Raw genomic sequence first — 26,992 nt, 5'->3', positions numbered from 1 at the left:
ATAAATGATTTTGACGGTTGGATGGAGAACAACCGGTCTCGATTTGATTTAGCTCGTGCACGGTGTGCTACGAGGTACGGGCGTTCACTCGCTATCTGCGGTGGTAACAATATCTAATTAAAGATGGATAAGGGGCGTTTTAGTCTTTTCAGATTCCCTTCGGAGTCTATAAAAGAACGTTGCTTCAACCCACCTTTGCCTCCGTTTTGTTCCGTGTTCTTCTTGGCTTCGCCAAACCCATTTCCATTTGGATCGCACAAGGTCTCGGCGGAATCGTCTTCGTCGCTAGTTTTATCTTGAAGGAGGTGAAGTAAAGATCCGATCTCATCATTCTGATTTTGATCTGGGATTTTTATCGGTCGATTTCAGAAATTGGATCGAGGAAGCTAGGGTTTGTGGGAGGGTTAAGGCGGAATTGACGATGTTGTTGTCTCGGGAATTTGGTGTTCGTCTAGGGGAGGCAGGATCACACCCGGAGGTAGCGCGTCGGCGTCGGCCGGCCAAGGTGGCGTCTTGGTTGTTGGATCCGCGGTTCCCTGCTGCGTCCCCAGGGACTCGGAATGCCGGCGGAGAGGGTGACTTCCGGATGCGCACTTCCTCCAGGGATCTCATATTTCAGATCGGTGGGTACAGCCACGAGAACGAGCTCGATTTGGCTTTGATGGTGGGTGAATTCTGGGAGAGCGGAAGCGGAAGCGCCGATTCACGGTATAGTAGCGACAGTGATTCTGGCTTCTCTGATCTTGCTCACCTTGCTGAAAAAGTTCTGGTTAGTTTTTGAAATCCTTATGGCTTCTAATTCATCTTAGCTTTTGTTATTTGTCTGCTGTTGATTATATTTTACCTGCTATTATAGTTCTTTCAAATATTTAGAATGATTTATGTCTATGACTAGCATAAGACTACTCTAATCTTCGGGCTAAATCAGCTTTTAATCATAGAAAGTTTAGTCGCAGATGCAATTGAATGCCTATTTATGCATCAATCCTTTTGAACGAATTGAGTCCTGCATATCATTTGGACTTCACAATAGTAACTTCTTAGTTGCCAATCTAGATTCATTACTTTATTAGCACATCCCAAATGCGCTGGAAATTATATCATTTGGCATATTCGGCCAGGATTAAAATATTAAAAATAGTTTTCTTCATATCTAGAATATTTATCACTTGAAAAATAAGTGCATGAGTTAACCCTTACAAGGTACAAGCTACCAAATAAGGTAAGCTTAGGGGTTCACATCAATTGGTTCACTTTGATTGAACCAAATACAGTTTCTTAATTGCATATGAAGACCGCATATGTCATATGTAATCATATAAGGTCACTTTGCAATCTCCTTCAAAATCCTTCTACGCTGTCGACTATGCAACCCGAGCAAGGATTTTTAGAACCATGAAAAGAATAATTTAGCCAAAAAATGATAAAGAAATTTGATGTCGATTGCTAATATCCAATAGTAGAAAACAAGTAAAGAAGCGTTTTACACATAAAAATGAAAACTGACAAATTCGGTTTAGATCATAAAGAAATATTGAGATCACGAAGAAAAGTTCTTAGATATTCTTAAAACTTCCATACTTGATTCAATGGTCTGAGTGCTAATTATATGACATAAACATTCAAAAAAATGGGGCGTAAAAAAAAGGATCAAATGGAGAATTGATGGTTGTGCCTATTTTTAATTAATTCAGAATAAAATATTACTAAAAAACAAATGTTGTATTGATCAAATCAGACCAAATTTGCTTTAGATCCTTGTTAATTATAGTTGAATTTGCTTGCTAATTTTGATTTTGAAAACACTATCAAATCACACTAGTTGTCATTTATTTATATCTAATAAATATCTTATATTCTAAGTTTATCAAATTGAATTTTCGTTTCAGTTAATATGCTATTTACAAATTTAGGTTTATTTCCATCTGAAAATTTGCATTCTTCTTTAGAGACATATCAAGCTTAATTTTGTAGTGGATTAATTAATAATTGTTTTATATAATGCTAATTCCTAATTTCTTTTTTGTGTAGATCAAATCATCCCCTTTTTCATGTGCATACCATGTATTTTCTAAATCCGAGATTGTAATTTACTTTGTAGACCAATTAAGTTTTTTATTAGATCACTACATGGTACATTGCTATAGCAAATTATATTTATACAACAAAAAAATGCAATTTTTTATCCTTTGTTATTCAGGTTTGGTGGTTACCTCTCTTGTACCCGCGTTGATGCGATGCAGCATGGTTTTGATGCCTAGAACATATCTAGTTTACAAAAACCTTTTCTTAAGTAGTGAAAAAAAATTCATGAATGATAAGAAAAGCACTTAAAAAGATTGACTAAAAAATGTGTAAATAATGTTAAATGTTCCAAATTGTTGCTTTTTTCATTTCAACTCCTCTAGCCCTTGTGGTTGCCACATCGACCATTGATTGCAGGTGAATTGCTGCTTCTCTGAGTCAACGTGGTTGTATCACCATAAATATGCCCACATGTGCATGTGTAGGGCCTTCACTGAGACAAGCAACACTCCCATTGTTGCAGGATGAAAAATTCTTAGATATTCACTTCACAGATGTAGCTAAACTTATCTAGAAATGCCTCTACAAACCTAATCTCTTTTCAGTTAACAAAGCAATTAACTTCTGCTTTGTCTCTTCAGAGTACAGTCAGATTAAATGTAAAAAAAAAGGGACCAAGAGCTCATAATATTAGGCTTTGTAAGTATGTAGTACATTATGTGTTGTTGAGGCCCCACCAGCAGAATCCTGTGGGTAGGGAGAGGCAATATTGCTTCAGCATATCAACTTACACTTTTGCCTCTTTGCGCTTTGCTTCTTCTTCTTCTTCTTCTTTGGGATGACAACAATGAGAATCTGAAAGGGGTCAAGGGGATTGCGATGAGTGCCCTTCCAAATGCAATTCTCAGTGTAGATCCATCTTGCTGTTAAAAATTTCTAGGTGATAAAATGGTTGCAGTTTTAGTACATTTAAATTCAGGTATAGCTACTAAAGTAGGTATAGTTATTATATCAGTTTAACCTGTGTATATATATAGATGTAGATATAGATTACCCATTGCTTGAATCAAAGGCATCAATTGACCCAACTGAATAAATATCTGCTATGATATGAGTTATATGTATGCTGATCTTAAATATTTTAGAAAACATTTGTGTATAAAGTATTTCCTACAGTATGGTTGTTTCGTAGTTGCTCTGGATGATCACATCAGATGCTTCTAAATCTTGGAATAGCATTCTGCTATTTGTTTCTCTTCCTAGTCTTTTTTTTTTGTTGTTGTTGTTTATCTTCATTAGCGGACTATGCTTTGTTAGCCATCCAGAAGTCTTTGACTGAGCTTGGATTATGAGAGCTGCTTCTATTATCAGTTTGTTTTATTAACGTCTGGAGACACTAATCTGAACCTTTGCTCTTTCAACTGCCTGGTTAGTTTTTTTTTTTTAAATTTGAGCCATCATTTAGGATTTGAATAAAAATATCATTTTCCCAAATCCATTGTTTTATTTCTTTGGAATTTCTATTTTGTAATTGAAATGTTATTTCTAAAGATATTTTGTGAAGGTGGAGACATGACAATTCTTTCAACATGAGTTGGATATGAAATGCAGATTTGTTTAAGATGGATTGGCAACAAATTGATCTTTAGTGTGAATCGCAATTAAGTTATATAAGTTGAAGTAGAAAATTTTCTAAAAATTCATTTTTGTTAGACTGTTTCCCCTGAAGAACGAGACATTTGCATCGGTTCTGTCATGTTCTATAGTTTTCTGATTCAATTGCTTATTCATTTTCCCTAGCCAAAATTCATATGTTACACTTTTTGTAACATTCAATGCCTTTTATTTATTTATTTTGTGACTTAATGGAATCTTTTCTTTTTTCTCTTTTGATACAATGTGGATTTATCTTTAACTGTTCGAGTATTAACACGGAGTATAGTTTCTTATTTTATATCTCTCTTCCTCTTTAAATTATCCTGTCTCCCTCTGAGTAACCCAAGTAATCTGACGTGGATGTATCTTTTTGTTTGTATACAAAAATATTGATATATGGGATTTGCTATGTAGTTACACAAACGAGGTATGACGCCAATAGAGAGTGATTTACAATCTCTAGTCCATTCCCTTCTTTTCTCTGTCAGTGAAGTTGACCTTTATCTTATAAAGGAAGAACAATGCAATGCCAGTTGTATAAGGAAATCATTGGCTAAGCTCTTGAAGCTCTCCGGCTATGATGCTGCTGTATGCTCATCGAAATGGCAGGGTACTGAGTCTATTGACAAAGTACCAGGAGGTGCATCTTCTTATATTTTATTATTTAGGATGCTCATCCCTGAGATTATTTAAGCTGTTAAGTTAATCTTTGTGTTTTTGATCAATCTACAGGGGAACATGAATATGTCGATGTAGTTCTCAGTGATACTCAAGGTTCTGAGCGTTTGATCATCGACATAGACTTCCACAGTCACTTTGAAATTGCAAGAGCAGTAGCATCTTATGATGCTCTGCTGAGATCTCTGCCATTGGTCTATGTAGGTACCTTGCCCAGACTTACACAATTCTTGCAAGTCATGGTAGATGCTGCAAAATTTTCTCTCAAACAGCACTCGATGCCGCTGCCTCCATGGAGATCGTTGGCTTATTTGCAAGCAAAGTGGTGCTCCAATTACGAGAGAAAACTGAATATCGATGTGATTGATCAATCTATCAGTAGTACTGATCATAGACAGTGCGTTGGGCATCTAGAGAGCCTGAAAACCTCCCTCAAGTTTGCAATCGAGTCTGAACGGTTGCTGAAGCCTATTGCTAATGAAAAGAAACGGATGGTGAAGTCAGAAAGAGGAAGGCTCTCCCTCCTCAGTTCGTGAGTCAAGTGTACAGCACAGCATATTGCAACAATGAGTCTTCAGTCGGCGGATGTGAAAAATAGATAAAGAGAACATTCAATACATTTTTTTCTTGCTAATAACATAGCAATACGATAAACTGACTGGAGCCAGCTTTATCAGAGTTTTGATGCAAACGGGGTTAGCTACAAGCAACAATGGCTAATTGTTTCATCTGTTTGTGAGGAACAACAAGCCAGCAAAAGCTGCGAGGTCCTTGTTCCTTCTGAGGAATTCATTGCGTGCATTCTAATTTTTGTTTGATGAGTGTGGTAGATCTTTTTATCTCTACCATATGTTAGTATGAACTTGTTTACCATGAAGAAACTCCTTCCACATTATTGCTCTCCTGTTTTGTAATACATTTTTTACATTTATACAAGCAGCAATCTAAGGTTTCGTCTAAGTGCAATAGTATGAAGCTATATTAGTAACCATTATGATCCATTTAATGACTATCAAGCTGTTAATCATTGACATCAATACTTAAATAGCCTCATCATTTTTGTTTAATGCCATGAACTTAAATATTAATTCAAAAAATGATAATCCCAGTTAGTGGTATTGATTCAATCCCTGGGGTGATCGGTCCGGCTCCACGGAAGTTTCCCACCGATCAGGAAGCGCACGCAACGGCTAATTCAGATGTCCAGCATCCTTTGATTGCGATCTTCATTTGGAGGAAAATTTCTACAAATACGTCGTAGCTGGGGATCGAACTGTGGGTGCCTGGGTGACAATCTGGATGTCCTACCGCGGCATCATGGCTCCGGAGACTTAAATATTAATTCAAGCTACATGGATTCGATAACAAAGTCGAAAATAATCAAAATTTAAAATAAAAAAAACAATTCTCTCTTTTAGAACTTTTTATCTGAAAATGATTATTAAAATTATTTGTGAACTTGGCAAAAACGGCAATAGCACGCAAAGCACTAATCTTACGACGGAGAGCATTTTAGTCATTCCGCCATTTCTTTCCCTTCTTGAGGCGTTAAAAGCTCTCTTCTTGCTTTCGTTTGCTTTGCGGTGTCACCTTCCTCGTGAACACTCCTCCCTCCTGTTCCGTCGCCGATCGCCTATCAGATCCGAAAGACAATGCCGAGGACTGCGTTCTCCAGCTCAAGTAACTGCCCCAGGGTCGATGTCGCCGTCGACATGGGGAACCCCTTCCTCAGCCGCACCGTCGACGGCTTCCTCAAGATCGGAGCGGTGAGTATCGGATACGTGTTTTCCTTCCCCTCCATTTTGGGGTTCGTTCTTCGGGATCCATTTCTGATCCGCTTGTTATGTCTAGGTTGCCGCCTCCAGGGTTGCCGTGGAGGAAACCTTCCACTTTTTGCAGAAAGGTCGTTTTGGGTTATAATTGACGTGTCGTATGAGAATTGCTGTTGCATTTTGAACAGATGTGATTGATTTAGTTTGCATGGAGTGGCAGCGTGTAATCCACTGCAGCAATCTGATACCAGAAGGAAAATTCCAATATTTTACTTCTATTTACTGTGATCTGTCGTGTTGATTCCGAAATGGGCGGATAGTTAATAGTGTGAGATACCGATTATCTTAACGAACTCTGGTATCGATGATGCTTGATTGTGATCCCATTGAAAAATGTTGTTTACCTGTTCGTCTGGAATAAGATTCCCTTTGTTGTTTATTAGACACTCATCATGCAAATTGCATAGATTAGTATGTGAGAGGTAGAGGCAATTATTGGCAGCCTTGGAGAATTTAGTGGTAAATCTTAAGAAAATTAATCTTGTACAATGCCCATGATTCCTAGCCACATCGTGTAGAAATTTCACTAATCTTGCCAAAATAATAGAGCTGACGAACCCACCCATTGTGTTTAGCATTTGTGTTGTCTTTGATTGTTTCCTGCATTATTTGAACTGGAACATCATAGTTTATACCTTCGATTGAGTGACAGAAGTTTGATAATCCTCTTGTTGCCATGCTATACGATGCAATTTTCTAGAGAACCTGAAACCATGGGTGTTAAAGTGCTAAATATTTGACAGGAGAGGGGGGTAGTACATGTTGAGTCCAGCTCAAATTAGAGCCGTTCCAACCCTTGCCTTCGTGAATCAACTCAATTTAAGGGCTTCAGCCCTATATGACTTGGAAGTTGGAGAAGACTTACAAGATGTCATAAGTATTTCATTAGAACTCCTCACTGATACACAAAAAGATTAGGGAACTAAGCAGTTGTTTTTAAGGTATAGCTCTGCTTTTTTGTGTGGACTACTGTCTGTGCAATAATTATTTGGAGCGATAGTGAAGAAGTTCTGCATCTGCCACAAAGATAGACGTTCTTTTAAGGTGCTGAATCAACATAGTGTTCTCAGTTTTTGAGTTATTCTTTGCTTTGTTTCTATACTTTATTTAAAGTTGGGTCTTTGGCAGAGTCATTGTGAAAATTGCAACATTATGTAATGGAAAAGTTAGGTACTAACTCGTGGATTTGTACTATTGTCATTAACTTGTAATTAGTTAGCTTCTCAATGTTTGGATATTCATGTGACCACACATTTTGTAATTAGTTAGCTTCTCAACGTTTGGATATTCTTGTTTACTAATTAGTTAGTACCCTTTTACTAATTCTTGTAATTAGTTAGCTTCTCAACGTTTGGATATTCTTGTAATTAGTTAGCTTCTCAACTAATTAGTTAGTACCCTTTTACTACCTACACATTTTGTTTTTCTCTTACAAAGAACCTACAGTGATTTATTAATACTCCATTTAGACCTTATGCCCTCCCTTGAATGTAACTAGGAGATATTTTACATTTCTGCATGCAATTTAATCATTTAAATAAATGTGACATGCAATTACAACTTTTGCAGGGAGCATTAGCAAAGGCAACTTTGAGGATGCTGTAAGTACTAAATGATATTTACTAAAGTTCATGAGCATTTGATGCATGCTTTATTTGCCAACTAATCTTTTCTCTTTCATGGCATGCTCTCAGAAGTTATCATCAAAATAGCTAGAAATAATGTTTGGCTGAAATTAGTTTCTGAGACACTTTTCTTTTTCTTTCTCATGTAAGATTTTGGAGAATACATGAGTACATTTTTTTCAGGGTAAAGCTAATGTATTATGGTAATTAAAGATAGGATTTTGGTGGTCTGTTATTTCCAGTAGGTTTCTTTTTCCTACTAGGTCATAGTTATTGTTAACCTGCTCAATTAGATTTGGCTTTCTTTTTCTTTGATATTTGTGTGTCATTAACACTAATTCTCCAATTAAATCTTTGAGTTGGTTTAGAAAAACATGTCCTGCATTTAGAATTTAATTATTTCATACATGTTTTCTTTGTTTATTTTGCTAATGATCGCCTTGGTTTGAAAAAAGAACCCTGACATAATTAGCAGCAACTGAAGTTTAATGCGTGTTATGATACATTGTTTACGAGACCTATAAGAGTACTTTGATAAATAGGTTTTCACATATCAACTTGCAAGTTCTCTCTATATACTTGCCTCGTTTTCCTCTCCTCTTTTTCCTGATCTGCAAATGGGTGTTCCATTACCCAATAGCAGAGTACTAGAAACTATTTCATAGTTTTACTGACCTTGTGATTCCATTGCAGTTAAAGAGGATCTGTAAAGAAGGATCATATTGGGGTAATCTTATTGCATGCCATCATATATATACATTCGTTGCATACCCGTGCTGTTTTTCTAAGCTGTCAATTCTACTACAACTCTAGTTTTTGAAAGGTGGTTAACTTTGTTATATGTTTGGGCAACACTTTGTTTTAGGAACTGTTGCTGGAGTATATATCGGAGTTGAATATGGCATAGAAAGGGTCCGAGGCACAAAGGGTTGGGTAATCTTTCTGACTCCTTGATGCTGGATTTCAGCCTCTTTCTTTAGTCGATTCTTTTGTATATCTATAGATTTTGACAATAGTTATTTGCATTCTCTTATGTTGTCCAAGTTACATGTGGCTGTACACCAATCTGTTTCTCTAACTCAAACCATCTGAGCAGGTAGTCATTTGTTAGAATGGGTTATCCTTTTGAAATTTGTCACCTTTATTATTATGGTTCCCGGATGATGTTTTGTTTGCTAATCTATTAATTGAGCATTCAACTTAGTGAACCAAAATCTAAACTGCTTCTATTGCCTATATATATATTAATTAGCAAAGCACAGCAATCCAAGCCTTCAAGATTGTTAGAAGTCTTTTAATTTGCCATGATATCTTACATTAGCAAAAGGAAGCCGATCGATGCTTGCTTTTGAACTTGAAGAGTCATCATTGTTTAGTTAGTTACGTTTCAATATTTTGCAGAAGAATGCAATGCTGGGCGGAGCCGTAACTGGATTGCTCATTTCTGCAACTAGCAACAACAACAACAAAGAAAAGGTTTTCAAAGATGCTATCACAGCCGGTGCAGTAGCTACCGCCGCCGAGTTTATCAACTACCTCACTTGATCAAGATCCAATCCTCTCGAGTAGCCACTTCACAGGTCGAAATGTTTTCAGCTTCTTGTTGCATTCAAACTCAGAAAGGTTAGGGAAAGGTTAAGTCAGTTCATACAACCAAATGGCCTTTACAGAGACTAGCTAAATATTGTTTTCTCTTATGTGAGTATGCCATGTCATCAGCTCAACCTCTTCCTAATAGGCCAATTGTGGATGTATCGGTCCACGTCACAACCATGTCCATGCATAATTAATATATATACTAAGGGTGACTATTTGAGTTTTGTCATATTAATTAATTATATGAGTTATATCATCCATGTCTATGTAAACATACAAAATAATATTAACATTTATTATATATTCTTAAAATAATTTAACATGATCTAGAATTATTTAACCATTTAAAAAATTTTAATTATACACCACAAAATTAATTACAATTAGTTAATTTGGTAATAAGTCAATCCATTCCACATCACTTGTATACTTGATAATAACTTATATATGCAACACTATTCTCTTATTTCTTTTTTATTCTTAAAATATAATCGCTCTTAACTAATTAAATTGAATCAAAAATTGACACATAAAGCAATGATATGTGTGTGTGTGTGTGTTTTTAAAATATATTTTTAGTGACATAAAAGTTTTCATTATGAAATATTCGAAAAGATTTATGTTTCAAAAGTATTTATGTATACTTTGATATTATCGTAATAAGTAGAAATAAATGGCATCAAGAAAATGCTGATCATGATAGTCATTTAACACAAACTACCGGAAGAGTGCATGAAATATATATTAATTTGCTAGTAAACAAGCATCTACAAAAGATGCATGAGTTTTTGCATAATTAATTAACAAACATTATTACCATGTCAAGCATGCAATTAAGCAAACATTAACCTTAATTAGCATTATTAATAAGATGATAATTGCGGATACATGAGAAGAAGGCCATAAATTATAAATACCTAGCCAGTCACATATATATACTAATTCCAAATTATTAATACATAACAGTGAAACCTCCCTTCCTTAATTAAGCCTAATTCATAAGTTTCAATATATATATATATATATATATATATAGGAACACTTACCTGGTTTCTCAATAGCAAGATATTTAGGGCAGATCTGAGTCGATGAAAGTAATGTGATGAGGTGACGATGATCCATAGCTGAAACCAGTAGCACCTGATGGCCATGCAATGCAACTGCTCATGCTTCCACTGTCTCCACAAGTAAACATACCGTTATAGTTATTATTCGATGGATCATATGAAAACTGAACCCTAGGATCATATCCAATCTCTTCCATCTTCATCACTGCAGCTCCAACATTCTCTTCTCCAAATGATGTGTAAGGGTTTGGGCATGGTTGAGGCGCCGCCATCCCTACCGTAGGGAGCTGCTGCCCTACCACAAAATTATGTATCACACTGAGATTATGGTTATCGTTGTTATCGTTGTTGTTGTTGTTAATTAGTAGTGGCGGTGGCCTCATAGATGCAACGCTGAGAGACGAGGAGCTTGTGTAGTTGGCAGTCGCAGTTTGGGGTTTGGAGTGCTTGGCTGCCTGTTTGTTGCTCCGACGGGTGCCTCCGCCGACTGGGACGTTCCGCAGGGCGCCGCCGTGCGTCCAGTAGCGGCGGCATGTCTTACAGAAGTGGCGAGGCTGCGAACGGGAGTAGTTGTTGTAGTAGCAGAACTTGGTGTTGGTGGAGTTGCACCGGGGGCACTCGATCACCGCACGCTCAGGCGACGGCTTGGCAGCCATCTTTGCCGCCGCCGACGACTCAGAAGGCCTGACTGGAGCTCCAGCTTCATATTGGCCATCAACAACGTCGACGAAGCTGTTGCTGAGCTGAGGATGAGCTCGTTGCTATGTCGAAGAAGACAGATGAAAGGTGAGTTATATTAACTCAAGAAAAAGTAGAAAGAGATATTAGGGTTAGTGATCGACCGTATATGTTCTATGAGAAAGGTGATCTAGCTACTTATTCTTTGGAAAAGAAAGAATTAATACTGATCTCTAATTTCATTCCGGTTGTGAACTACAAGCTAAGGAGGAAGAAGAAGAAAGGAAGAGAAAAGAAAGGAAAAGAAAAAGAAAAAGAAAAAGAGAAGGAAATTAAAGAGATCTCACCTTGTTCGTCCAATTTGTTGATGGGTGCAGAAAAAGAGGAAGAGATGGAAAACTCATGGTGCTTTTGAGCTTTGTGCTTTTGATTCAGAGCTTAATGGCTTCTCTTTTGGAAAGAGATCGCTTGACTAGATGCATGCATAGTGGAGAATCAGATGCCATTAGCTAGGGTTTGGAGAGGGGAGAAGAGAGAGCATGTACGTGGTACATGGATGAGAAGGAATAATTATAGAAAGTGGAAGGAGAAAGAAACGTCGTCAATGGCGATATGCATGGGGATTTCTTTTTTTTTTATAATATTATTATTTTAAAGTTATTATTTAAAAGAAAAGTTATTGAATTATGTGATGAGGAAGAAGAGGAGAGAAAAAGGAAGACTTAGTCATTAAGCTTGTGGGCCAAGGCTATGGTTAGTGGGGGAGTGGGGTAGCCTTGCAGGGGAAAGGTGAGGTGATGTGTATATGCACTAGGTCCATTTTAATAAATAAAAAAATGTGCATGGTTGATTATAATTAAACCATTTTAATATTTATTAATATTTAAGTATATTTTTTTAAAAAAAAAATTGGAGATATGAGATTATTTCTATTCTTTTAACACTCGTATAGGAATCAAGACATAGTTTGCAAGCTATATATATCAAATTAAAACGCGAAATGATATACTGTCATAAACAAATACATTGTATATTTTTTTAGAATAACAAAATCTTGGTTTTCATTTAATAAAAACTAAATAGACATAAAATATATATATACTTTTTTTTGTGGGCGGATTTATGTTCTTTAACAAAACCTGCAAAAAGAAGTCGTCTCTCTCGTTAATTAAGCTGCTGTAAATGATCACTGATAGTTCATGATGGGGTTTTCGGCTTTCCTCGATCCTTGCTGCAAAACATTCTTGAAGCCAACCCTAAAGAGTTAAAATATACAGCCTGATGGAGACGATGATGAAATCCAGCCAAGGGATCGAGTAATTTCCAAAGAGAAGCGAGAGAGTGCTCCAATATCACCATGCAATATGATTAAATAAGACGTTAGACCGCCCATCAAAACTCATTAAGTAAAAACTAAATAGTTGAATTATAAAAAAAATATAGAAATGGGCAAGGGAAGAAATATATTCTCGTGCATAAAGCAGATACAACTGGTTCAGCAGCAGACGAGCCTTATTTTTAGTTCAGAGAATGTTCATCTGACGTTGGAAAGTTGTACTCATTAAATAAAAAGGAACTAAACAAACATCAAGAGACTGATTAACATCAAAGACATGAAGACCACCAACTGATCGCATCGCTGGAAGCAGCAACCAAGCCCCATGTACCGGATGGGGTAGTTTTCACCTGAAAAACACAAAATGGATAGCAAATTCTTAGCAGCCCACTCGAAGTTTATCGTCTTCATATTGCATAATGTTCGAGCATCACTAACTAAAACGTATTTAGAAATGCACTGAAATTTAGTGACAGCGCTAAGGTTTAAGGCATCAGTCCATTAGCGGTCTTTACACCATAAAAATTTTAAAAAAAAATTAAGCAAACTTTCATTGATGTAGACTAGTCTAGATGACACCTGCTTTAGAGGTTGACGATGACAATTATAAAGCTACCAAACATGAAAATGAATGTGTACCTTTGAAATTAAGCAAACTTTCGTACAAGCATACAAATCAAGGAAACAAATTTCCCTAATAAACGAAACTAATCAAAAAAAAAAAAAACATGAAGACCAAAGAGTGGAAGGAGTCAATATTTGACGGTAAATACAGTGATATAATTGGAAACTAATAAAATTCGTCTCTATAAGTGGAGTGTTGATAGAGATTTAATCGGACTCAATTAGGTCCAATTCAACTCCAATTGATTGATTGAACTTAAGTCAAAAAAATTGAACCAAAATAAATCGATTCAGTTCATTGGAGGAGGTTCAGTTAAGTGCCCCAATCTTCACTACCCAAAAGTAAATGAGCCCCTTTCTCCGTCGATCCCTCCTCCATCTCCATCCAGGGCAACATCCCCTTCTCCCAAAGACCACTTTCTCCTGGTCCTTCTTGTAGAGGCTATTGCAGAGGAGCAAACACTGCCATTATGAGACTTTCTTCACAGTTATAGGTGAGTTTTACCTATTGCCTATCTTTCTAAGGAATTATTTAGATGTAAGGTATATATTTGTGTTTGTCCCTACCAACTTTTAATCCTCTAATTCCTAGTTTAGGTGGACTTTATTCATTTAGGGCAACAGCAGTTGGAAATTTCAGCAGCTCTCTCCAATTTGTAGGCATCCGAATTCCAATGTGGAAAGCTTCGTTGGGTTGTTTGATGCCTCCTAAGATTTAAATTAGTCATTACTTCTCTTTGTTGGAATAACACAATTCTCTTTCAGTAGAATCTTGTGTTTTTGCTTGGAAGACATGATAAATTGACCAACCTTCCTTACTAGTCTAAATTTGTGATACAGATAAATGATCTAGAATCATAACTTAATGTTAAGGATGACTTGTATTTTGCAGGTTTAACTTTTGTTGGAGTTCAAGGTAACTGTTGAGGACAAACAAGTGCTAAACATGTGTACAGCTTCAAGGTAAATGAATCTCTACTTGATCCTTCCAACAATACAAGTTATTGATCAATAATAGTAAGGTTAACATTTAATTTCAGAATTAAAATGTTGCATACAATAAACGATCGTTCATGCAAAGGCAAAGATCGGGATATAAGTCACGCATACGACTACTAAACAATTAGAACCAATTGTTTAGAAGAAAAATGAACAAATTAAAACCTAAACTAATGGAGAGAACAGAGATAATCATGAGATCACAGCACGAATCAGCGATTATTTATAAGTCAGGGATGAAGAAGATCTACTCACTTCCGGTTGTGCTCCTGCACGAATGGAGAGTTTTTGGCGTCCTCCTCTGAGAATCAGGCACCGAATTTTTTTCAGAACTCACGGAGCTATTTAACGATCAAAGAAAAACAATAAGTCTAAGAAATCGTGAAGGAAGGGGAGGACGAACCAGTGAGGCCAGCGGTGAATTTGACGATGATGGTTCCGGTGACGACAAATCCAACGAGGAAGGGCCAGTTGCGGTTGAACTCCCTCCTGAAGAACACCGGCCACGGATCAAACTTCCTCATCTCTTCACTTCTCTTATCTTCTCTAGGGTTTCGCTCTCCACTCTCCAAAGCCAGACCTCGCGACTTCGCTACCTCGATTCCAATAAATAGGGGATTCCGCTCGATCTGTAGTCACTAATGGGCCGTAATGGACTTTAATTTCCTTACAAGTCCAATAATTTATTGGATCGGAGCCCGGCCCAATTATACAGTAACGTATTAAACGGGAACTTAACCGTAAAGCGGCTCTGGTTTTTCGAATTTACCAAATGTCATCTTTTTATCTTAATTATTTACCAAAATTATGTGGCAATTTATTTTACTTTATAATCGAAACAATCTCAATATATAATTTCAGCGATCAATTTGGATCCACATGTTCTTTGGATTTTGGATCCATTATTTAGGATTCAATAACGTGTCCAAACAGGATCCGACATAATAACCATATGTTTATAATGGCTGAAGAGACATCCGTCCCTACAAAGAGCTACACAACAAGAAACCCAGTTACGTCACTAGAGCTCTGCTCCCAAAAGCGGGGGCCGCATAGGGTATCTAGGGTATCATTATTCGACTGACGATCACCATCCCATCACTTCACATCGACCGTCCAATCTGATGGGTCAGGCACCAGATCGTACGGTGTACGTACTTTGTGTTTGGCGCTTTGAATCGACGGCGTATATCGACCACGAACCCCCTGCCGCCCCGCCAGGAATAGAGAACCACGGTGCATGTTCCTGCGACTCCCTGGTTGCCACGTGGAGGATATGCGTGGTGACGCGGCGAGTAGCCAGCGGTGACGACGTAGTCAACGCACGGATATATAGGGCACGGCGGGAGAGCACCTGAGACTTGAGAGGACCGGGAGCCGGCGGCGGCGGCAGCGGAGGCAGCCGGGGTGGTGATGGGGATGGCGAGCGAAGACGTGGTGGTGATTCAAGTAGGAAAGAGTACCGGCGAGCCTAGTATAGTCACAATCAACTGTCCCGACCAGACCGGCCTCGGATGCGACCTCTGCCGAGTTATCCTCGAGTTCGGTCTCTGCATCACCCGAGGAGGTGAAGAAAGGCTGTTTGGCTCCCCTCTATTTCATTTCGATTTCTTTTTGTTTCAGTTTTATTCTGCTCGATCGATCTTCTTCCTCTTCTTTGTCAAATTGTGTGCTCTAAAAGCACTCGTGCGATTCCCACAGTGTGTGCCTCTTAGGGTTACGGTTCCTTCGTAGTTCAACTCATTATTGCTGTTTGTTCTACTTTAACTTTCTCAATCGTTTGACTCTTTGTTCTACTTCCCAATTTTGTGTATTTTCGAATTCGCATCTTTATTTTGTTGTGGTTCTGATGTTCAATATGTCACAATTACGCGTTGTCGCTTCCAATCCGAGTTGGAAACGAACGAATAGGATATCGGGATATTCATCTGTAAAGCTTCCTTTTTGTTTGGTGGTGTTTACCTTTTTGATATTTTAGATTATCCATTGATGTGCTTTTGCGTTCTTGATTGAAGATGTCTCGACGGATGGGCAATGGTGCTATGTGGTGTTCTGGGTTGTGCCGGTTTCGCCTTCCATCAACATTTGTTGGGAAAATTTGAAGACTCGTTTGATGGGTCTCTGCCCATCATGTCCTATCCCGTTCTACTTTGATTCATTCAACACATCAACATCTGCTCAGATGTACCTTTTGAAGCTGTTCTCTGTTGACAGGAAGGGATTATTGCATGGTACTTGGTACTATTTTTTATTTCGACTTAGATTGTTCAGGTTGGATGATGCCATTTTAATTGATCTTCGATCTGCTGTAGACGTTACTCAAGTTCTTTGTGAGCTTGAGCTTTTAATTCACAGAGTCAAGGTTTCCACCACTCCAGATGGCAGAGTCATCGACTTCTTCTTTATTACGGATGGCATGTGAGTATTCATCCACCAAGTATGTAGTTTTATTGCCCGTAGATGCAGTTCTTAGCTGTTAAGCTATTTAAAATTTAGTTAGTTCTAACATCAGTTTCAGTTTTTTTCAAAGAAAGTATTGTTACACCAAAAGGATTCCTTTTTTTGTATCTATAATACATGTCTAAACTAATGCGGACGATCTCGTTCTTGTTTCTGTAACTATTTTCGTTTGATTGCTTTTTGTCTAGTGCACTCAAACAATGCTGATCTTCCAACGTGTAGTTTGACCAGCTCTTGTCTCCCTTTTTTGATACCTTTGGTTGCATGCAGCATGTGACACTGTGTTAGCTGATTATTGAGTTATTCTCATCAGCTCTTAGTAAATAATAGTTTCATGTGAGGAATTGCTATAATCAATCAATACCTGCTATGATTATAGGTAAATTATCCCTGTTATTGGTTATTCTATAGCTGTTTGCATGTTCCATCAACTCTATGACCGAGAAATATTTCCAATAGCAAATTGATGATTTTCTTATCATGGTTGTTAGGTTTATCATGTGTTCCTCCTAGCCTTGAATTTGAATAGTATACTTATTGCTATGTTTCTACAGGGAACTCCTACATACTCAAGAAAGACGAGATGAGACAATTGAAAGACTAACTTCAGTTCTGGGAGAGTCAGTCAATAAATGTGAGATTCAGCTGGCTGAAGATTTTCAGCAAGGTTTCTCTTCATTGCCACCAGAAGTTGCTGAAAAACTGTTTAGCTTGAACCTTTGCGATGGTGAAGTTTCATCAGAGTCACTCATTCCAGATACGGAAAAACTCAAGAAGGCCAATGTTACCATCGATAATTCCTTGAGCCCTTCCCACACCTTAGTAAAAGTTCAGTGTGTAGATCAGAAGGGCCTCCTTTATGACATCATGAGGACCTTAACGGAGTGCGATATTCAGGTAGTTGACCTATTTTTCCTGATATTCTAGGAAAGTAGTGTTACACAAAACTGTATAGTTTTTCTGTGAGTAGCTCTAAGAGATAAAAAAAAATTGTGATTATATAATTAGCTGTTTACTTGAATCAGTTTTTCCATGGTGGTTTCAGAGATAAAAGAAAGAGAATTTTTGCTAGAAGTGGTGGCCAAGCTTTAATGAAGCCGTGTGATTATGCCCTATAGACATTATCCTAGGCTGGTATCATTTAGACTATTGCAAGTATGGATTTGGATAATTGGGTACCATGTGATATGTAGTTAGGGGTAAGTACCATAGAATGTCTTTGGATCGAGTTTACTCGTGTGTTAAATTTGTACTCTTATCCTATTGCCTTTGGTTTCATTCAGCTAACAGTTTCATAGTGAAAAAGTTTTTGAAAAAAATGATGAGCATTAGGTATATATTCATCTGATATTCTATCCCCAAATTCACTGGGTCTAACATTCCCATACATTTCTGTCTCCTGAATAGATAGTTTATTGCCGATTCCTCTCAGACATGAAAGCCTTTCGAGAGGTGGACCTTTTTGTTCAGCAAACAGATGGCAAGAAGATCATTGACCCTGAGAAGCAGGATGTCATCTCTTCTAGGTTGAAATTGGAGATGCTCTATCCCCTTAGAGTGATGCTTGTCGACCGTGGCCCAGACACTGAACTCCTTGTTGCCAATCCAGTGGAAGTGTCTGGCAAAGGAAGGCCTCGAGTTTTTTACAATGTCACACTCGCTCTAAAACTGCTCGGAATCTGCATTTTCTCGGTGAGTTAATTGCAGTTGTTGTGTCCTTTTACACTTGCTAAAAGTAATTAAAACTAGCCTTTGTCTCAGTTTCGCCTAAAAGTTTCAAACATTTTGCTCTGACTTTATAGTTGATCATCTCAATCTTCCAAGAAAGATAACTAATGATTTCCATGTTGCTACACATTTGTTATGCCATAAACAGTCTGAAATAGGCATACACAGAACTTCTGAGAGACAATGGGAGGTGTACAAATTCCTTCTGAACGACAACCTTGAAATCCCACTGACAAATCGCCGGAGTAGAAGCCAGATCGTGGACAGGGTTATGAAAACACTTATGGGGTTCTGAATTCCTACAACTTGCAGAAGGTTCTCTCTGGGCATGCTTTGTCCCAATGCCTTTGCTTTAGAAATGGTGGTTGTTGTGAGCATCCAGGTTAGAACTGGGCAGGTTACGTATCATGCAAACACTTAATCATTACTTTGGCACAATTTGTTACATTGGCATCATCTGATTAAGAGTATTTTAATGCAAGTTGTGCTACCTTTTTGTCAACTTTTTTTTGTCTTTTTGAATCTTATCGTGTTCTTCGTTGGCCCATGTGTTGGTGAAGTTTGTGCCAATTGGGATTCAACTGCTACTATATTCTGTTTATCTCTCTTTTATCATAATTTACATCATCTGACAATAATTTTACTTTGGATTTCCAGTGAAATTATCAGACCATTTCATCCTTGGAATCCAGAAACCTGAACTTGAGTAGAAATCTAGAATTATATTAATTCAGAAAACTACTCCTGCGTTCTTAATTAAAAGCATTTTTCAGATTTGAAGTATGCATGTTCTTGATAACCCTGCTTCTTCTGTAATGTGTGCCTTTTTTGCTCTGAATTAATGGACCGAAAAATGGCTTTGTATTGCGACTCAATACCGAGTTATGTTATAGATTGAGCCATGGAATGATTAGAATATGATTAAGAGAAAATTGTATCCAAGTTTTGCTCACTCTTACTGTTTGATCTAAGACTTCTTTCAGTCTCCTGCAAGAATTTACAAGAGACTGCTACTTTGTCTCTCCAAGATGCAAAAGTAATAGTTTGTTACGAAGTGTTTTGTAGAAACAATCGATTAAAGAACTTTTTAATCATGAAAATTAAGAGATAGGTTGATGTGAAGATTTAATTTTTTTATAAATTATTTTCTAGGAACTTTTTAAAAGATTAAATAATGCAAATGACTCCACTTCGTAATTGTAATTGCTGACAACATGATTCAATGTGGCCTGTGATTGTGGTCATGCTCCTTCAACTTGCTCATCTTTAATTATTCTTTTTTTTTCCTTTTGAAAAATAAATATAAACAAATAATAAAATTAAAGTTGATTATATCTGTTCATGATCTTGTTTTATAATCATTAAGTGGAAACACTTTATGGATAGAGATAGGCTACCAAATTTTCAATATGGTATTTAAAAATATGCATATTTAAAAATTATAATCATTAAAAATATGCATATTTAAAAATTAACTAAATGTAACAAAATCCTTCCAACATATTTGAAGAACTAATAAAAAAATTCTAAAATATAAAAACGATTTAAATTAGAAATGAATTTGTATTGAAACTAATATATTGTGACATATTCTTTATTGAGACTAATGGAGCCCTAATAAGAAAACTCCTCGTAGTACAAGTCTGTTTGCATGAGTAAACTTCTAGAAAGATCCAACGGAACAAACATTTATCCTTCTAGAAGGTCCATTCGTGCTGGCCGCCGTTGCGGCATCACCTTCTTCGTTCTTTTCCTGCAAAAAGAAACATGGCTGCCGCTGTTGACTTCCCCTTCCGCACTACCATCCACCGCCGGCTCCGCTCCTGTCGTCGTGTTGACCCAGGCGTTGTTCTTCCTTTACCCGGTCACGTCAACTTTGGCACTACCGCGAATGCTTGGCACGGAAGCATCGCACGGACCCGATATCGACCCTTCACGAACTCCATTATCGAGCAAGCCAGGCAAAGGCCACTACAAATAGCCTCGCCTCGTTCCTCCTCCTCCTTCATCGGATTTCGCTTCTCCTCTCTCTCTTTCTTTCTTCTGCTACTTTGCTGAAAGAGAAACTATGGGGTACTGGAGGGAAGCCACCGGCATCAAAGGACCTAGCGGATTCGGATCCGGCAACACCGCCGAGCAGGTCACCGAGGGCATCGACGCCTCTCGCCTCACCGTCATTGTCACCGGTACCTTTCTCTTCCTTTCCTCACAGTCAAGTCTGCTGTAAATCCGTAGTAGTTCGCCATTTCTAGCTCAAAATTGGTACTTAATAGTCTGAGATGTGTGCTATTTGCTTCAAAGAGCTGTTTTTTTTTTTCTCTTACGTATTTCCCCCCGTTTTCCTCATCCTTATTGTAAAATTTGTCTTCGTATTGATGAAAAGAAAGTTGATTGGCCCTAAAAATCGGATCTTTATGCACAAGATACCTCTTCCCTAAATCTGGAGGAGTAACTCACCATTTCTAGCTTAACTTGATATTTCTAGTGTGAGATGTGTATGTTTGGTGCAAAGATCTGTTTTTTCCCCTCGCCTATTTTTTCCCCTTATCCTCAAGCTACAATTTATCTTCTAACTAATGGTAGGAAGTTGATTAGCCCGAAAATTTTGATTCTTCGGTACTGATGCCATACTGAAATAATTTTGTTTGGCAAATTTAACCATGGTTTGATCTGTTCTTGCTGACCAGGTGGAAGCAGTGGGATCGGAGCAGAGACGGCAAGGGTGTTGGCCTTGAGAGGAGCCCATGTCATCATCGGTGCAAGGAACATGGAAGCTGCCAATGCCGTGAAGCAGAACATCCTGAGCAGCATTCCATCTGCTAGAATTGACATCATCCAGATTGAGCTCAGCTCGCTCAAATCTGTCCGAGCCTTCGCCGAGAAATTCCTCGCCATGAATCTCCCTCTCAACATCTTGATGTAAGTAAAATAACAGCAAAGCTTCTCATGGTCGAGTGTCCTCATGGTTCGTGAAGCTTATATCTTCGATTCGTTTTCAGAAACAACGCTGGTGTGATGTACTGCCCATTCAAGCTCTCAGAGGATGGAGTAGAGATGCAGTTCGCGACGAATCATCTCGGTATTTGTATTTTGCTTAGCATTCTCACTCAGATCTTCATCAGGATTATGAGTTTAGCATGTTCCTTCTATTCTCAGGCCACTTCCTGTTGACAAATCTTCTACTTGAGAAACTGAAAACCACTGCGGAGAAGACAGGAATTGAAGGCCGTATCGTAAATCTATCTTCAGTCGCTCACGTTGGGCCTTACAGTGAAGGAATCAAGTTCGACAAACTCAATGACAAGAAAGCGTAAGTTACTATATCATCAATTTGGCAAAAAGGAAAATAAAGATGTTCTTGATAACAATAATTGATGCTGACATCTTGTTCTTCAGATATAACGATATGATGGCTTATGGGCAGTCCAAGTTGGCTAACATCTTGCACTCCAACGAGCTCGCACGACGCTTGAAGGTACGTCGACATTGTCTGCTGCAGATGCAGCTGAAAGAAAAAAGGAGCATACCTCATGAAAAATATTGATTGTTAACAGGAAGAAGGCGTGAATGTTACTGCAAATTCTGTTCATCCTGGTCTGATTAGAACAAACTTAGGGAGACACGCAGCCTGCTTCATTAGTATGCTACTTAAACCTTTCAAATTAATGGCTAACCTTCTTTCAAAGTGATAGATTTTGATCTCAGACTTGTAACATTCTTTTGCTCGCAGCTGTTTTGAGGGCTTTCACTTTCTTCTTGTGGAAGGACATCCCTCAAGGAGCAGCAACAACATGCTATGTGGCACTGAATCCAAATTTGAAAGGAGTGAGTGGGAAGTATTTTGCAGACAGTAACTTGGAGAAGCCAAGTGCCAAGGCCAGAGATGAAGCATTAGCAAAGAAGCTCTGGGATTTCAGTGAAGAACTAGTTAATAATTCAAAGTAACGAAGAGGCTTGTACGATTTCTAAGTGTTTTATTATTATTTTGTTGGTGATGATATGTTGTATGGATTGAGCCTTTGAAGCCTTTTTTTTCTTCTTTCTTTGTTTGGAGTAAAGTTTGTAGTGCTGTATTTTAATCATATACGTAATGAGATAACCATAATATTGTTTAAATCAATGTGATTTTTTAAATCTGTTTTTTTTAAATAAAATCATTAATATTTTTTTTTTACCAAAAAGGCATTAATACCAATAGTAGGTTGAAAATTTGGGGATGATTATATTCACCATTATTTTTTCAAAATTTAAAAAATTAAATCAAACTAAATTCAAAGACGGTTTGGATTGGATCATGCTAACGTTTAAACCCTAACTAGATATAATAAGAGTGTTTAAAATGAGATGTGACAATAAAAATGATTTATTTATATTTGTTGGATTTATTGACATCATAATTTATTTCTACGGTGCATTCGAATGCGCGCACTATAAATGTTCCTTCCCTCCATGATATTTTAAAGACTTTTGCCTTTTTAAATAAGAAATTCCCTAAAGAAATTTAATACTTCTCGTGGATCACGGTGACCATATTAATATTACTAATTGACAACTCAATCCACTCAAATTTATTTTTTATTTTTTATAAAAAAAAAATCATATCCTGAGTCGGCCGATTAAAATAAGCCGGTTCAATCTAATTAAAAAAGCGAGTTGATTCGGTTCAGTATTTTAAATATAAATAGACAGTGCGCAACATTATTACGTGAATGGGCACGGGAACCAGCTGTCATCTGGCCACGTGGAGCGCGGCTCGTGTACAGTTTGTGGTAGTGATAGAGCTGTTAAACGGATTAATTGGAGCGAATCAATTCATAAAAAATTCATCATATAATAAAATAAAATAATTGATCCACTAACTTAATGCATTAAAAATTTTTAATGTAATCCAACGCAAAATGGATTACAATTAGATCCACCAAGATTTATTAAAAAATAAAAAAATATTTAAAATATAAATTTAAATTATAATTTAAATTGATCAAATTAAAATATTTAAATTTAAATTGTAATTTAACCGGACCAATCTACTAATTCATTAAATTTTTTATTTTAATTTTAAAATTTTAAAAAAATTAATAAAATTTTTAAATCTACAGATCAATCAAAGTTCATCAAGTCAACCCACATGAATTTAAAGTTAATTTATTTAATTTTATTAAAAAAAATAAATTAATAAAATTTAAATTTAATCCATCTAAATTACTTACTGGCACGGATTAATCCGACTAACGACGGCTTCTCTAGGTATTTCCCTGTACTTTCATTACGCCGATACTGAGTTTGACTCGTAGTAATCCGTTCACAGGACGTGGACCTGTAGAAGCTTCCATAATCATGTCTCCTCCCCATCCGCGTACACATCACGTGGACCCGTAGAAGCTTCCATAATCATGTCTCATCCCCATCCGCGTACAATAAGTTTCGGCTTTCACACGTCGTTATAACATGCGCCTCCGCCTCCGCACGACTTCGATTCCTCAGATCGCTTTCGGTGCCCGGCGGAATTCCCTATAAATAGCGTCTCCCTTCCTCCACCTTCGTCTCATCTCCACGCTCGACCTTAATCCCCTTTCTTGCTCTCGTTCCTTCTCTTCGCCGGCGAAATGGGATACTTCAGGGAAGCTACCGGTATCCGCGGGCCAAGTGGCTTCGGATCCGCCTCCACTGCCGAGCAGGTCACCGAAGGCATCGACGCATCCGGCCTCACCGTCATCATCACCGGTAGTTTCTCCTTCCTACTCACTCGTATTTTTTTCACTCGTTCGCACAATTAACTCCGCCTTAAATCTGGAAAATCGCTTCCCAACTCACCTTGCACCTTGAGTCGTCCTCGATTTCTAGAATCTATACCTCATTTTCCCAAAGATCTGAGTTGTTCCCTCCATTTTATCTGTTATTTTTTGAACAAAGAACTATTGCCACATTTTTTTTACAAATTTCTGGATCTACTTTAGCAAGGGATCTAAAATTAGGGCATTCGTGCAATGCAGGGGGAAGTAGTGGGATTGGAGCGGAGACTGCAAGAGTGATGGCTCTCAGAGGTGCTCATGTTATCATTGGTGCTAGGAACACCGAGGCTGCCAATAATGTGAAGCAGAGTATTCTACAGAGCACTCCATCTGCCAGAGTTGACATCATACAGCTTGAACTAAGCTCACAGAAGTCTGTGCGAGACTTTGCTGACAAATTTCTTTCGATGAATGTACCTCTCAATGTCTTGATGTAAGGATATGATTCTCATCCGTAAATATCTCTTATCTTCTTATATTGTTGGGGCCAAATCTCACAACTTCAATTTGTTTTCAGAAACAATGCTGGTGTTATGTACTGTCCTTTCAAGCTTTCAGAGGATGGTATAGAGATGCAGTTTGCCACGAATCATGTGGGTATGTTTCTTCAGATTTTCAAATATGTGCCATTTACTGATCGAAGTTGAATTTTACTGGACGTTAGTATTCACAGTTAAGGTGAGCTTCCCATGTTTTTGATTTACCATGTAGAATGACCGACTGCTATCTGCCTATCTTTGTTTCAGGTCACTTTTTGTTGACAAATCTTCTGCTTCCGAAAATTAAAAGCACAGCGGATAAAACTGGGATCGAAGGTCGTGTAGTGAACTTATCTTCTGCAGCTCACCTCACGACATACAGAGGAGGAATAAGATTCAACAAGATCAACGACAAGGCTGCGTAAGTTGACATTGTCAATTTGGCAAATGGTTGTAGCGGAGGAGAATCATTCTCTTCTTCATCAAGAGTAGTCTTGATCACATAAACTGGTGACTCTTCTATTTTCTTATTAGTCCCAATTTGTTTTCATTGTGCTCTACAGATACAATGATAAGTTGGCGTACGGGCAGTCCAAATTGGCAAACATATTGCACGCTAATGAGCTTGCTAGGCGCTTGAAGGTATCAGTGTATCACTAAGTTCTCCTGTCTGTTTCTTTGTTTATCAAAATAATATTCCCCATACGCAGCCTGTGAAAACTATGACAAAGCAAAAACCACAAAAAGGATAGATAATAAGTCATATCCAAATACTGCTTTTCTTTCGACAATTCTTTTTATCACGGTTATACATATCATCTGGAATTACTTGCCATCTTAATTAGTTATTCACAAGTTTGCAACATTTTCATGTTTCATTAACAGGAAGAGGGTGCAAATGTCACGGCAAATTCTGTTCATCCTGGTCTTATTAAGACAAACTTGGGAAGACACTCAACCATCTTTGTCGGTGTGCTCCTGAAACCCACAAATTCTTGAGTTTACAACTTTCAGTGAAAATTTATAAAGGTTAAACTCAGATTCAAAAACTTCTTTTTCTTGCAGCCGTGCTAAGAGCTACAACTTGTGTCTTGTGGAAGAGTATACCTCAGGTATGCTTGCCTTGCAAGATAATTGTTCTACGACAATAGCAACTTCTTAATTAATTGGTGCTTGTTTGATTGATATATAACGGATTACCATCAGGTTTTTATGTTTGCTTTTTTGCTTTAGATTTAACAAGTTGATGAGCCATTGCATGCATATCTAAATAAGAATTTTTATGTTTATTTTTTAAATATAATTTTAGTATCATCAAAGAAAAAATTTCATTGAAATTATAAACTCTACTACTATTTTATCTCTCATAATATTTGTCTTTTTCCTCTAAAGTCTAAAATAATTTGGACTTAAATGAGGCAAAATTAATAGGATTTACTAATGTCAGTAACTATATTTTCATATGTAAAATGAGTAGAATATAAACATAAAGAGTATTTTTAATTACATTCAAAATTTCAGAAAAAAATTTAAAAGAAAAAATTTTGTATCAACTCAGTCAAAGCTTGTGCATCACATTATTTTATGTACCTTATAACCTTGCATATTCACAGGGAGCAGCGACTACATGTTACGTTGCATTGCATCCTAGCATGAAGGGAATCAGTGGGAAATACTTCGCTGACTGTAACATCGAAAAGACAACTGCCAATGGTCGAAATGAATCATTAGCGAGAAAACTTTGGGAGTACAGTGAGATGCTATTTAAGTGAACTTTGGGGAAAGTAAAATTGTGAGTCTTGTTGTGTCTTTTATAGGTTTAATAAACTTATCAGTTTCCTTCCATTATGTACTTTTGGATCGCAATGAGTTATGTTTTAGTCGATACTTGAATTTTGCTACAACTTTTATTCTGCGGTGTCGATGCATTGTGCGACAATTCGACCTTGTATTGTACTACTATGTTCATTTTTAATGAAGTTCTATTAATGAGAATATTTTTGATTTAGTGACTCTCTCACTGTTTCTCAAATTATATATTACAACTGATATAAATGCTTATGATTAGTCTGTTACTTGCTTTCGACTTTATAAGATAAAATAAAAAAACAATTGAAGTCAACTATATGTCACACCGGAGGAGACAGACACCAGTTGTAAAAAAAGGATAAGAATTCAAATTTCGATAAAGTTAAGATAATATTATTCTCTGTCATGGTTAAGTGTAATTTTTTTGACTTCCTCATAGATGACCGTTGAGATGAGATGAAAATTAATTTTTTAATTATTATTATATCTTTGACAAATTAATTTGTTCTGCGAGCATTATCAACTGCATCTAAATCGAATCAAATCCACAAAAAAATATTAATTTTTCTCTATTTTTGAAAATTGAAATTCCACCTATCACTTCTAAT

At 37.2% G+C, this 26,992-nt stretch overlaps 7 protein-coding genes across 7 annotated transcripts; 5 read left to right on the top strand and 2 right to left on the bottom strand.

Moving 5' to 3' along the window:
- The first annotated feature begins 214 nt into the window (after positions 1-214).
- Positions 215-5,319, top strand: LOC141824905 (uncharacterized). Its single transcript, XM_074712248.1, has 3 exons — positions 215-769; positions 4,096-4,321; positions 4,414-5,319. Exons 1-3 carry the CDS (start codon positions 422-424, stop codon positions 4,893-4,895), a joined length of 1,056 nt encoding a protein of 351 aa, XP_074568349.1. The 5' UTR covers positions 215-421; the 3' UTR covers positions 4,896-5,319.
- A 555-nt stretch (positions 5,320-5,874) lies between these two features.
- Positions 5,875-9,647, top strand: LOC141825613 (outer envelope pore protein 16, chloroplastic-like). Its single transcript, XM_074712996.1, has 6 exons — positions 5,875-6,125; positions 6,211-6,262; positions 7,761-7,792; positions 8,510-8,543; positions 8,682-8,749; positions 9,218-9,647. The coding sequence occupies exons 1-6, from the start codon at positions 6,012-6,014 to the stop codon at positions 9,359-9,361; spliced, it is 444 nt and encodes a 147-aa protein (XP_074569097.1). The 5' UTR covers positions 5,875-6,011; the 3' UTR covers positions 9,362-9,647.
- A 609-nt stretch (positions 9,648-10,256) lies between these two features.
- Positions 10,257-11,714, bottom strand: LOC141825242 (uncharacterized). Its single transcript, XM_074712626.1, has 2 exons — positions 11,505-11,714; positions 10,257-11,240 (listed from the first exon to the last, which is right to left on the bottom strand). The coding sequence occupies exons 1-2, from the start codon at positions 11,559-11,561 to the stop codon at positions 10,482-10,484; spliced, it is 816 nt and encodes a 271-aa protein (XP_074568727.1). The 5' UTR covers positions 11,562-11,714; the 3' UTR covers positions 10,257-10,481.
- An 864-nt stretch (positions 11,715-12,578) lies between these two features.
- Positions 12,579-14,702, bottom strand: LOC141825302 (ATP synthase small subunit 6-A, mitochondrial-like). Its single transcript, XM_074712690.1, has 3 exons — positions 14,520-14,702; positions 14,372-14,417; positions 12,579-12,843 (listed from the first exon to the last, which is right to left on the bottom strand). The coding sequence occupies exons 1-3, from the start codon at positions 14,638-14,640 to the stop codon at positions 12,840-12,842; spliced, it is 171 nt and encodes a 56-aa protein (XP_074568791.1). The 5' UTR covers positions 14,641-14,702; the 3' UTR covers positions 12,579-12,839.
- Positions 14,703-15,478: 776 nt separating this feature from the next.
- Positions 15,479-18,851, top strand: LOC141825637 (ACT domain-containing protein ACR9-like). The gene is made up of 6 exons (XM_074713023.1): positions 15,479-15,683; positions 16,132-16,347; positions 16,429-16,534; positions 17,131-17,473; positions 17,984-18,268; positions 18,453-18,851. Exons 1-6 carry the CDS (start codon positions 15,530-15,532, stop codon positions 18,597-18,599), a joined length of 1,251 nt encoding a protein of 416 aa, XP_074569124.1. The 5' UTR covers positions 15,479-15,529; the 3' UTR covers positions 18,600-18,851.
- A 1,435-nt stretch (positions 18,852-20,286) lies between these two features.
- Positions 20,287-22,344, top strand: LOC141823095 (short-chain dehydrogenase TIC 32 B, chloroplastic-like). Its single transcript, XM_074710367.1, has 7 exons — positions 20,287-20,490; positions 20,992-21,223; positions 21,304-21,383; positions 21,461-21,614; positions 21,701-21,779; positions 21,859-21,943; positions 22,035-22,344. The coding sequence occupies exons 1-7, from the start codon at positions 20,373-20,375 to the stop codon at positions 22,247-22,249; spliced, it is 963 nt and encodes a 320-aa protein (XP_074566468.1). The 5' UTR covers positions 20,287-20,372; the 3' UTR covers positions 22,250-22,344.
- A 1,462-nt stretch (positions 22,345-23,806) lies between these two features.
- LOC141823074 (short-chain dehydrogenase TIC 32 B, chloroplastic-like) lies at positions 23,807-26,570 on the top strand. The gene is made up of 8 exons (XM_074710345.1): positions 23,807-24,028; positions 24,298-24,529; positions 24,614-24,693; positions 24,843-24,996; positions 25,139-25,217; positions 25,461-25,545; positions 25,641-25,687; positions 26,189-26,570. Exons 1-8 carry the CDS (start codon positions 23,911-23,913, stop codon positions 26,345-26,347), a joined length of 954 nt encoding a protein of 317 aa, XP_074566446.1. The 5' UTR covers positions 23,807-23,910; the 3' UTR covers positions 26,348-26,570.
- Positions 26,571-26,992: the final 422 nt, after the last annotated feature.

The sequence above is a fragment of the Curcuma longa genome, chromosome 3 (genome assembly GCF_044706935.1).
Source record: "Curcuma longa cultivar G26 ecotype Majalengka, Jawa Barat chromosome 3, ITB_CL_G26_1.1, whole genome shotgun sequence".
In the NCBI taxonomy this organism is placed as follows: domain Eukaryota; kingdom Viridiplantae; phylum Streptophyta; class Magnoliopsida; order Zingiberales; family Zingiberaceae; genus Curcuma; species Curcuma longa.
Note: the sequence above shows the minus strand (reverse complement) of the source record. Positions and strands in the feature narration are given on the sequence as shown.